Source organism: Stenella coeruleoalba, assembly GCF_951394435.1.
Source record: "Stenella coeruleoalba genome assembly, chromosome: 15".
In the NCBI taxonomy this organism is placed as follows: domain Eukaryota; kingdom Metazoa; phylum Chordata; class Mammalia; order Artiodactyla; family Delphinidae; genus Stenella; species Stenella coeruleoalba.
Window position 1 is genome coordinate 20,620,165 of NC_137161.1, and position 12,784 is coordinate 20,632,948.

At 38.5% G+C, this 12,784-nt stretch overlaps 1 protein-coding gene across 1 annotated transcript in view; it reads right to left on the bottom strand.

Moving 5' to 3' along the window:
* Positions 1-12,784, bottom strand: part of DHX35 (DEAH-box helicase 35) — a 70,804-nt gene that overhangs the window by 44,460 nt on the left and 13,560 nt on the right. The window contains exons 4-7 of the mRNA XM_079944144.1: positions 10,422-10,499; positions 4,773-4,877; positions 1,276-1,337; positions 386-455 (exon numbers count right to left, since the gene is read on the bottom strand). Of these exons, the coding sequence (XP_079800270.1) occupies positions 386-455; positions 1,276-1,337; positions 4,773-4,877; positions 10,422-10,499 (315 nt within the window). The remainder of the gene's footprint in view (positions 1-385; positions 456-1,275; positions 1,338-4,772; positions 4,878-10,421; positions 10,500-12,784) is intronic.

Sequence of the window (12,784 nt, forward strand, 5' to 3'; positions counted from 1 at the left end):
ATGCCTAACAGTAACGGATGAGTCAAATACTTCATGATAGAGACGTGATTATGTAGCCACTAAAAATAAGGTCTTCACAGAATATTTAATCACACAGGAAAATGATCTTGATGTAACGTTAAGAAAAATATGCAAGAGACAACTTAGAACATACAATCCAATCCCCACTTTGCCAAAACAGACGCATGTACACACACAAAAAGATGCACAAAGAAAAAAGAAGAGAAGGAAACATACCAACATTCTACCGGTGACTGTCTCTGAATGAACAGGATGACAGATGATTTTCATTGTTTTCCTCCGTATTTTGTTGGATTTTCTAAATTGCTACAGTGACTTTCCTAATCAAACAACAAACAAAACAAAAACAAAAGCAAAGCTATACCTTTTTCAGCAGGCCAATGGCAATGTCGGTGTACAAGGTCCTCTCGTGGGCTTCATCCAGCATGATGGCACTAGAATCAGAGGGACAATCTCAGTAAGCATCAAACCAACCACTGCACAAGCCCATCCAGACCATCAAAGGGACTGCTGGGTATTTAGCCCCCATGCGATCACCTTGTAGCAAAAGTAACGCTAAGTAACTCCTCTTTGACAAGGAGGTAACTCTTAAACTCTTAAAAATGGTGACATCAACATATCTTGGTGAAGAAAATGGTGTATTTTTTGCTACTTCTGAAGAGTATTACCACCCACGCTGGATTCCAACAGGATCTAATACATGATTTTAAATTCCAATATAACATGTAACCCCACAGAGCACATAAAAATCGGGACACAGCCCACCCACCCAAAGGCTGTTAAACTGCAGAAAACAGCAGGAAGAGGCACATGGTCTCAGCTGTGCCACGTGTGTACCAGTGGGTCAAATGTGATATCCTTTCCCAGAATACCACAGAGCCTGAGTGGGACCACTTTAACCCCATGAGCAATGGACAGACACACAAGGAAAGGGAACGTATAAATAATTATTTGGACTCTGCATATTACATTCAACAAAATGCTGCCAGGTTCTGTGCTGTGCCTCTGCAGTCACCCTCCAGCAAGATCAAACAAGTCAACAGACTGTTCAAATAACGACAGGGATTTTAATGAGCCCAGTTTTGACTGTAAATTCTGAAAAGAACATCAAAGGTGGTAACAGCCAAAATAAGGAGAAAAGCTTTGGGAAAGCTGAGCATGGTCGCGAATCCCATCTATTAACACAAATGCTTCTCAATCTACTTGTGTACTTTTGAAACTTCAGGAAACTTATCACAGGAAAAACACATTTACCTGTATTTTGTTAACAATGGATCAACCATCATTTCCCTGACCAGCATTCCATCGGTCAGAAACTAAAACACAGAAACACAAACGTTTAGAAATAATTCAAAAAGTTCAAGTACAACTAAAACACGTACAACCTCATCACCAGTGTGTGTACAAGACAATTCCCACCAAGGACTGTGAGAAAATGCCCCAACATTTTGGTTATCAAGCAATGGAATGGTTCACAAACAAGATTTCGAAGATGGGATCCTCAGCTGGGGCTTGCAAATCTTTTAGCAGAATTTCATGCTCTGAGTCTGTACCACTGGCACTGCTGCTGATGAACAGGCAGTGAAGACAAACCTGTGTCTGCCCAGGGGGATGCTGTGAGTCTGAGATCACCATTCCTACAACATCCCCAAAGACCACAGACTTGCAGCTCTTGAGGTTATTAACCTCAACTTCATCTGATATTATTTTAGGGAGGCTGGATGGGGTTGTGGTTAGGAACACAAGCTATCGTGTCAGGCTGCTGGGAGTTCCAATCTCGGCTCTACATCTTATTAGCTGTGTGAACCTTGGGCATGTTACTTACCCTCTCTGAGCCTGATTCCTCATTTGTAAAATGGAGAGAATAAAGAATCCACCTCACAGGGTTACTGTGAGAATTGAGTGAGATAGTACATGTACAGTGCTTAGCACAGGCCCTAGCACACAGAGAGAGCTCAAGAATGGCAGCTATTATCATTTAAGCTTAATGAATGTTTATAAAATGCTTCAGAAAAATGCAGTAACAACTAGATGCTGTTATTCTCACCCCAAAACAGTTCAGTACTTTAACAAAGTTAAACATTTCCCTCACACACTGTATCTTAGTATTTTTACTTTTTGTTTTGTTTTTCAAAGCAGGGTGCATTTCCATCATATTTTTCTTGGACCTGATACGAGCTGTCACATACACACATAGGAGTGAAAGAGAACTTGCCACCAATGACAGGCCACCAGGCAAGAACTGGGTGCCCTGAAATTACTACCCAATGGAATACAAAACTTTTCAGGAAAGACCCTCTAGAGAGAATCATTTGGTTATGCAGTCCACTGAAACTTATCTAAAAATCAGCTCGTGTAAATATATTTGATGGTATAGAAGAATAACCCCTTTACCTAGCAAAATGAATGTCAAAGGTAACAAAATACAGAAACTTAGAAAACAAGGCCCACATTTTTACAAATCACTACATTTAGATCATCTATTTTCAGCTTTCCTCTGTTGCAAGCTGAGGTAACTGAGTTTCTAACAACCAATATTCATTTCAATATTCATTTTCATTCATTGTTTACAGTACTGGGGAGACTCTGATTCGCACAGTGGTATACACAGTGGACACTGCTGAGTTGATTTACACTGATTACTACTGGTGCTAATTATTTTACTAGTAGCAACGAGGTCAAAGAACACACATATAAAATCCATTATCATGTGAAAATGGGAAAGTTCTAATTAGTGCAAATAACATGTGTGAATTCTACACTTTATCAATTTATACTATTGGGTGGGCCAAAAAGTGCCTTCGGTTTTTTAGTAAAAATAAAAGACATATTTTTCATTTTCACCAAGAACTTTATTGAACAATGTATTCACTGTTTTGTTCCACTACCTTCTGCCATTTTTCAGGCAACTTAATAATTCCATCTTCCCAAAACTTTTTATCTTTTCGAGCAAAGAACTATTCCAGGTACCTTTTACAGTCTTTCAGGGAATTAAAATGTTTTCCATTAAGAGAATTTTGTAGGGACTTCCCTAGTGGCGCAGTGGTTGAGTCCACCTGCCAATACAGGGGACACAGGTTCTAGCCCTGGTCAGGGGAGATCCCACATGCCGCGGAGCAACTAAGCCTACAAGCCACAACTACTGAAGCCTGCATGCCTAGAGCCCGTGCTCTGCAATGAGAAGCCCACGCATCGCAAAAGAGTAGTCCCCGCTCGCTACTAGAGAAAGCCTGCGCCTAGTAACCAAGACCCAATGCAGCCAAAAATAAAATAAATAAATAAATAAATTTATTAAAAAAGAAAGAATATTGTAAAGACCGAAATAAATGGAAATCCAAAGGTGCAATGTCTGGTGAATATGGCGGATGAATCAGAACTTCCCAGCCACGCTGTAACAGTTTTTGCCTGGTCATCAAAGAAACATGCAGTCTTGCAGTATCCTGATGGAAGATTATGTATTTTCTGTTGATTAATTCCAGATGCTTTTCATCGGGTGCCGCTTTCAGTTGGTCTATCTGGGAGCAGTACTTGTTGGAATTAATCGTTTGGTTTTCCGGAAGGAGCTCATAACAGAGGACTCCCTTCCAGTCCCACCATATACACAACATCACCTTCTTTGGATGAAGACCGGCCTTTGTTGTGGTTGGTGGTGGTTCATTTTGCTTGCCCATGATCTCTTCCGTTCCACACTGTTGTACAATATCCACTTTTCATTGTCTGTCACAATTTGTTTTAAAAATGCAACATTTTCATTACATTTAGGTAGAGAATCACATGCGGAAATATGGTCAAGAAGGTTTTTTTGCTTAACGTATGTGGAACCCAAACATCAAAGCCATTCACATAACCAAGCTGGTGCAAATGATTTTCAGCGCTTGATTTGGATATTTTGGGTATGTCGGCTGTCTCCTGCATGGTATAACGTTGATTGTTCTCAATTATTGTTTCAATTTAATCGCTATCAACTTCAACCGGTCTACCCAACTGTGGAGCATCGTCCAGCAAGAAATCTCCAGCACGAAACTTCACAAACCACTTTTGACACGTTCGATCAGTCACAGCACCTTCTCCATACACTGCACAAATCTTTTTTTTACGTTTTTACCTTTCTTGAAATAATAAAGCATAAAACGCCGAAAGTGCTGCTTTTTTTCTTCCATCTTCAATATTAAAATGGCTACACAAAAATTCACCAATTTTGACGTCTTTTTAATGCACGCTGATTATGACAGCTGTCACATACAATTTATCAAAATTGTCTCGAATGAAGTTAAAGACAACTAAGTGCTACTAGAGCCATCTTACGGAAAAAAACGAACAAACCTTTCGGTCCACCCAATATTTGTTCCTGTTTTTAAGTCTTTTATGGGTAAGTTTCTATATTTAGTGAGCTATGTGGATTGGTGGGAAAACAATAAAACAAACATGAGAAAGGTCAGTTTTGAGTTCTGGTTCCATCACCAATGCACACGTAATGTCAGGTAGGTCATTCAACCTCCCAGGTCCTCAACCTCTTCATCTGGAGAACCAAGGGCTTAGCTCTACTTCCAAGGTCCTTTCTGGGCTAAAATGCAAGGACTCGGAAAGTGCTCTGCACCTCCCAGCAGACTAACTTCCCTGAGGGCCAGGATGCTCTCATACACTTTCTGCCACAGTATCAGTGCCTCAGTCAGCACCGATGGCTGCATGTTTTTATCTCCCCGCAAAGAATCTTCCTTATTCACAATAGGAAAAGCAGCTCTGCACCTCACCTTAATTCTTGTAGCCAGTGGGTTGGTGCAGTCATCAAAGCGGATACAATAGCCCACCTCGTGGCCCAGCACCGCACCCCTTTCCTCAGCCACTCTCCCTGCAACCTTTGGGAAGAAAGATCATGCTGAAAATAGAGACACAGAAATTACTGCCCAGAGCACATACTACGGAAAATCTAAAGGTCACTTATTTTTTAAATAATATGTTGAACACAGTGGGAAATGAGAAGAGAAGGGGCAGGTTATTAGAAAACTAGTTTGATAATCTTTGCAGCTATCAACTTTATGTATCTCACCTCATTCTATAACTGACTTGAGGCAACTTATAAGAATAAAAATGGAATCATGTAAATATGTTACAGATCAGGATCAAAGAAATTACAGACAAAATTCAAAAGATCAAAGTCAATGAGAAAATTTTTAAAACACAGATATGCCTAAGTTATTTAAGTTGAGCCACAAATTCAGCTCTAGATTTCCTGGTGGGTGAAGCAAAAAGGGAAAAAGAAATTTCAAGATTCACCCTATTCCTAAAGCTTTCTTTAGCACACCAACTAGGGACAAGTTTCCATGTCTTTACGCCCTGAAATAAAACAACTTTCACTGGACCATGAAGGCAAGGGAACAAGAACGATCAAATTCAATACTTGGCCATGTTCATTTCTCTTTGGGAGCGAAAGAATAACGTTTCCAGAGCAAGATAATCTAAAACAATCTGCAACAGTGTCCCAGCTACCAAAACTATTACAAGGGGAAATAGAGACAAGAATGCAGGTTGAAAACTTTTCAAAAGGCAGATGAGAAGATTAACAAAGGATCCAAGTTAATGTAATAAAGTAAAGTAGAAAACAAAATACATAATGTATCATGAAGACCATAAACTACAGATATATTTTTCACCTACCAATAGATGACAAATAAAAGGTGAGGGTAGGAAAGAGAAAAAAGAATCCAACCGCAAGATCTCCTACTACTCCAGAAGGCCATTCAAAGGCTATTAGCTTATTAATAGAAAATATCCGAAATACTGAATAAACATAAAAGTGGAAGAACAATAATGCTTATAACTTAGTTTACCTTGAAAGAAAAGAGAGTTTAATGCTCATTATGTAAACTATCTAACTAACAAAGAACCAAAGGGAAACAAAATTACGGAAGTTTCCTGGGGTCCCCACCCACCAACCAACCCCCATGCATGTCGTCTCCTCCTTTCACAGGCAAGGCAACCTCCCACGTAGTCCCTGCATCCTGAGTTTGGAACATGAGCTGACACAGGAGGTGTCCTGAGGCAGAGCTTTCAGCTACAGCCATAGGGCCGCAGCAGCCCCAGGCTCAGGAGCCCAGAGGCTCCCTGCACGCAGCTCTGCGAGCCTAGCACACTGGGCGTTATCTGACCATTGGTGTTTAAGAAACTGAAGAGCAGATAAGGATCAGAAGTGGTTCTGCCAGATGACTTGAAATTACAGATCTAAGAGGCCAAGACAGAATCAGTCATCCAGCAGCTGATGTACACCATGTAGTCTTTCAAAACATCTTATGAAACCAGAAATTCAGCCTACACTGCTCTACCTCTGGAGGTTATAGCTCCCAATAACCAGGGTTTCACAGGGACAGTTTTGTTATCGTTTCAATTTCAACCCTACAGAACATTAAACTATAAATCTTGAAAAATGGTACAAACAGCAAATGTGTGCATAGAGATACTGGAGCTTATGGGCAAAACCAGCTCATAAGAATGAGCATAGGGTCATCCCTGGTGGCGCAGTGGTTGAGAGTCCGCCTGCCAATGCAGCGGACACAGGTTCGTGCCCCAGTCCGGGAAGATCCCACATGGCGTGGAGCGGCTAGGCCCGTGAGCCATGGCCGCTGAGCGTGCGCCTCCAGAGCCTGTGCTCTGCAACGGGAGAGGCCACAACAGTGAGAGGCCCACGTACCGCAAAAAAAGAAAAAAAAAGAAAAAGAATGAGCATAAATGAACCAACCTCTCCATAAAAATATAATCATTTTATGAAGCCAAACATATTTATTCTTATTATTTCACTATTTGTGTACATTTGCTACAAAATGGATTTTAACTTCAAATTCCTTTTCAGAAATTTTATCATGTATGATCACACCACTGGACATTTGCAAGGCCATATTCTGTTGGCTCTTTAATAGATTTTACCTCTACTGTTTAATTTCTAGTCCCAATAACCTCATCAATTAGACTGGATAAACATATCTTTTTAATAGAAACAGATATAGGAAAAGGAGGTCAAAAGGAAAACCAGTCACCAATCACTGAGCACCTCGTAGGTGCAGGTGCTGTGCTCCAAGCTTTCACAAATTTTATCTCATTAAACATGTACACAGTCCGTGAGGTGGGCAATAGACCCTCTTTTTTACAAAGAAAGAAACTGAAATAAGACAGGCTTAGAGCTTGTCCTGAATCATAGATCAAGGCAGGGCCTGGTCGTGAAGTCAAACCCAGACTATGTGAGTCCAATGAACATACTCATTAAGGAACTGCCTCTCGCAGAGATCAGGCAATGGCTTGTGTAATCTGTTTTTAGGCTCTGAGACTGTTTTCAGATTTTAGTCTGCACACAAAGTACTTTCTGAGATGCAGCATTTCAAACTGGCCAGCTCTATTAATACTACACAGCTAATTTATATACTCTTTGTTCTTTAAGAGAAAGCATGTGGTTTCATGGAAATTATCCATGGCTACAAATTTGGAGGAAAAATGCAAATTGATTAAGAGCTGGGATTCCAAACCACAAACAGAAAAAATTGTTCAAATGTTTTAAGTAAGTGAATCATCTTTCATGACATAAAAGGTTATGTCTAACATTGCAATCTAGTTGCTGAACCGTTATCTCCATTTTTACACACACACAGAAGACTTGGGAAATGTTTATCAATAATGTCTAACTTTGAAGACAATTAAAATGAACTTTGGGGAAAAAGAATTACACAATAATTAAAACTCAATAAGGAGTAAAAATATCTCAAGGAAATAGAATTAATTTCTTGTCCAGGTGGAGATGGCAAAATAAAGGCATCTTTGCCCTCATCTCCCTCTCAGAGCTAATTTAAAACAAAAAAATAAATAAATAAAACATATTATCAACCAAAACCTGCATCTCCAATGAAAGAAGGAAACTGGCACAAGCCCAAACAATAAACTAGGAAACACAGTTGCCAAATACTGTGAGGTCTGAATCTAGAAGAGAGGCCCAGGCCTCCGCACAACCAGAGCAGGCTGCTGGCTTCCTTAAGGTGTCACCTCCTTAAAAGGCAGGGCTGACAAGCCTTGTATTAGGAAGACAAGAAGCAGTAGTGTGTTCAGACCCAGGAGACACAGGAAATGTCTCAGTGGAGACCCACTTTGACAGCAAAGAATCACAAAGGAGGGGGAGTTGAAGGAGAAGGCAGGCAATCCAATAGCGAGTATCAATCCCAAATCAGAGAGCCCAAAGAATCTTATCATGAGCTGCAACAGACCTCTCAAATCACTAAGGAGTGCACATTCTCATCCTCATCCCCCACCAGCAAAGGACAACAAGAGATTTGGTGAGAGGCCAGACCAGAACAACCTCACAATTCTGCAGCTAGCAAATGAGCCCACTCAAAGATAAGTACTTATCATAAAAATACCAACACAGCCCACTGCATTAAAGCCAACTAAGAAAGAAGGAAAGAAGGGAACATGAGCAAAAAAGCAGTTTAAAAAGGAAATTGCAAAAGTATTACCCAAAGAAACAGAAGTAGAATTCAGCCAAAGAAATCTAGTTTCAAAGAAATCACAAGCTTAAGCTAAAACAACTTAAAGAAGAGACAAAGTCAAAGCACAGTTGAGGAGAAACAAGGTCTCAAATGTACAGGTCAGAAACCAATCTGTGGACATCCGCCAAATCTCACAGCCTGAACATGCAAGAAGTTACAGAGAGGCTTTTCCCCAATATGCGAATAGTCCCCCAAATTTACACAATGCTACAAAGCCAAAGGAGGTTCTCCACAGTACCAATAATAAAAAGCAAATCTAAATCACCCATGCTAGAGAAACATTAAAATACTGCTCTACTCTCTCTGAAGGAAGATAATAGGAAATCGCTGTCAAGTGAAGAGGTGGTCGGTGGGGACAGAGCCAAAAATTGCAGGAAAAAAGATTTACAGAAATGTGTCAGCTAATTAATAAAAATACTATGTTATGTTCTGGATTTTTAAAAAATGTTTGTGGTATTATCAGCTTTTAAAATTTGTAATGTATTGTAATATCTCCACCCATTCTAAATATTCACTTCTCTAGCTAGTAAAGAAACAAAAAAGCATTCAAAGAAGTGATTATGAGACCCAGATAAAGATACAAAGGAATCAAATAGAATAAATTTGACTAAAAACAATCATGAACATTGTGGACAGGCTTGAAGAAATATCACAAAACAAACTGGAAAACAGATGATTCCAGAGAGGGTGCTAAATACTAAAAAGAGACAAAGGGGATCTAATATACACTTAATTAGTGCTCTTAGAAAAGAGGAAAAAAATAAATGGAACAGAAAAGTGTGCCAAGAAATAATGGATGAAAACCTGCCTGATATAATGAGATTGAGCCTGAAGATTAAAAGTTCTTCCACATTTAATAAAAAATGAGACAGAACAATCAGCATCAAGACATATCCTGGTACAAAAACAAGCATGTTACAAGCATTCAAGCAGAAAAAGCAGGCCAGGAAGGGAGGGAGTGGAAAAACTCCACTGGACCTCAGACTATTTCTATACAGTGATCCTCCAGGCCAAAAGACAGTGGAGCAGTGTCTGCACAGCTCCTAGAGAGGATGAATCAAGAATTTTATATCAACAAAGACCACAATCAAACATTCTCAGGCATGTAAAATTCAGCCAATCAAGAAATAAAGTGAAATGAGCAATTCAAAGTTGGCAAAACCTTGGAAAATTATTAGTGATTATTAAACTAAAGTTAAATACCTGTGGGAGTTATGATTACAGAAAAGAGTATTTATAAATCTTGAAATAAAAATTATAGCACTGCATTTATCACAAATGGAGGGAGGAACGGTAGAATCAGTGTGCTAATTTACTCTTGTGATAGGCAACTACCTATAACATAGTTCCAAAAATAAGTAACACCCTAAAGCTTTTTGTAATCCTTTTTCTTAGTTTTCAAGCTTTAATAAATTCTCTTGTAGTGAAAAATTATTTATCCAAAGTTCAGTAATTACTCCTATTTCACTGCAGTTTCCTCTTTTGTTAAATTCAACAAAAGCAAATATATGGCTATGAACCCATTTTTATAAAATCATTTCTATCCATCCAGCCAACCATTCATTTTTATGTGAACATAAAAGAGAAACTTGAAATGATGTTCACAAATGTTCAAACTGTTTTTGCTGGGTGGTGAGATTTGGGTTTTGGTTGTTTTTTTTTAATCACTTTTTTTGTTTTGACTTCTGTACTTTATTATTACATAAAAATTCATAATGTACAGGTATCAATTTTACAAAAATAATCATAGTTCTTTTTCAAGTGAAGAATTAAATTCTTGAGGAGCTGCAAATCACATTCATTTGCAGCTTTTAGGAAACAAGGAAAAAGTCACTGAAATAGAAGACACAGAGTCTTTACAACAAAAGAGAAACTCACTGTAACAGCAGCCACTCTTCGGGGCTGGGTCACTCCCACCACTCTTCCTTCGGCTGTCCAGCCAGCTTCTGCGAGGTACTACAAATAAAATCACATTTCAGTATACACCTGACACCACTTCTCCAGAAACAATCTCCCCCAAGATGACCCTGGATTATGTTAAAATCACTGAGAAAAGAATTAACAGATGGTTCTTCTCCCAGCAGAGATTTAAAAAACTATTTTGCAAATGAGGCATCTGAGGTTTTGAAATGTTAGGTCATGTGCTTAATTAAGTTCACAACAGAAGTGATAATCAGAAGAACTAAGGCATAAATTCAACACTCTGACTCCCCAGTCGTACAAAATTTCCCCGTACTGCAGCTGTCTCAAGGAATAAAAAAAACATCCATGGGTCACTCAGAACAGTGCTAAATCTGTAGAACAAAGAATTCTAAAGTGCACACAGAGACATGCAATAAATATCAACCACACAAAATATTGTAGTCAGAGTAAATAAAAATAATTAGATTCTTTAAACAAGACCAATAAAACAACATTGGTTATTGCAAAAAAAAAAATCAGACTTTATATACATGTATATATCCCATTAGATTTTATTAGTATACATTAAATTTGATTATATTATCTGATTTATTTCTGTATTTATTTTCCACATATACTAATTTCTTATGTATTTATTTGATTATATGCTTTTTAAAATCCAAAATGGATAACAGGGGTTATCAGAGTTACCTGTTTTCATAATGTCTAAATTGTTTTACAATCAATATATATTACTTCTATAACAGAAAAAGATTTAAAATGCTGTTACATACATGTATCTGCTCATTTGTTCAAAAGAAATGAAGGACAAACTAGAAACTAAAGAGAATGGTTGACTACGGAGGATTGGTAGGAAAGGGGTGGAAAAAGGGAGGAATGAAAACATGGCAGCAGGGATGAAGAGGGAGGGGCAATGCTTTGAGTAGAGTTTTTTGTGTAGCTCTGACTCTCAGAACCACAATCATGTTGCACGTACTCTTCAAGTACCCAAATAAATACACAAAACCAACCAGGATGTGGAGGGAAACCAAAAGAAATGCAAACACTATCAAATGACCCTTTCTGTATTACAAATGAATAACTGATCACAGTGAAGGGGGTGGAGAAGAAAAGAACCAACCTAAGTAACTGAAAACAGTATCTTGACTGAAGGCCAGAGATGGAAAGAACTGTACCTAAGTGCTGTAATCTACTTAGTAAATGTTAGGGGTATGGGTTAGGAATTCTGAAGCTATTTTATGGGTCCTTTAGATGAGCCCTATGATGTGGGATTGGAATCAACGAAGTATCAGCATAAATTCATGATTTTTAATATATATACAGATTGATACAGATATATAAGTGGGATTATGTAGGGATTTAGTATTCGTATATATTTCCTAAATCTGCCCACTGAGACTTATAGCAATGACACCTCAGTAACAATGAGCACCCTAGCACCCAAATCTTGATTTTTAAACACCATTCTCCAATAAAAGGAACCAGGGCTCCTTGGAGAAGCGGTTGATCCCAAGGCTAGTGCAGGAAAAACATAAGACAAGCCTGACACTGTCTGTGTTATTAGAAAGTAAGGAAGTGTTCAAAAAAAATGAATGGAGGCTTTTAGAAAGAACACAGGACCCAAACTGAAGGAGCTCCTAATGACCAAATCTGGACCATTCTGACCAACAAAATAATGGTAGTATTGGATTTTAACCCATAGAATAAAATAAATATCCATGAATCCATACCGATACACATAAATAATTGAATAAATAAATAAGTGAGGGAGAAAGAACAGTTCATCCTTACAGAAGATTCCATTTAATAAATGTAAAAGGAAATAGGAATAGAGAAAACCATTCATTAGAGAAACACCTGAGTAACTGCTGCAGATAAGATCTACGGAGGGATGCTAAAATTAGTAGGTGATAGTTTGAAAAGCAGATTATTTGCAGTCTAAAAATATCTCCTCCAAGATATTTATCAACTACAAAGGGAAAGACAGTAACTTTACAGATGAAACCTGGCACCTTAACAAAGTGATCAAATTATCCTCACCAGTGGTAAGACCACCATGTCAACCCTCTTGATACAATGCACTAAGAAGGACACATCATTTCTATGGGATTCTTGCCAAAAATGCATCAGCTCATTCTAGTCATGAGAAAACGTCACACGAACCCAAACTGAGGGACATTCTATAAAATAAATGCCTGGTACTCTTCAAAAATGTCAAGGTCATAAAAGATGAAGAAAGAATGGGGAACTTTCATAGACTGGAGGAGACCAGGGAGAAGGATCCTGGATCTTCTGAGAAGGAACTTTGGTGGGGAAAC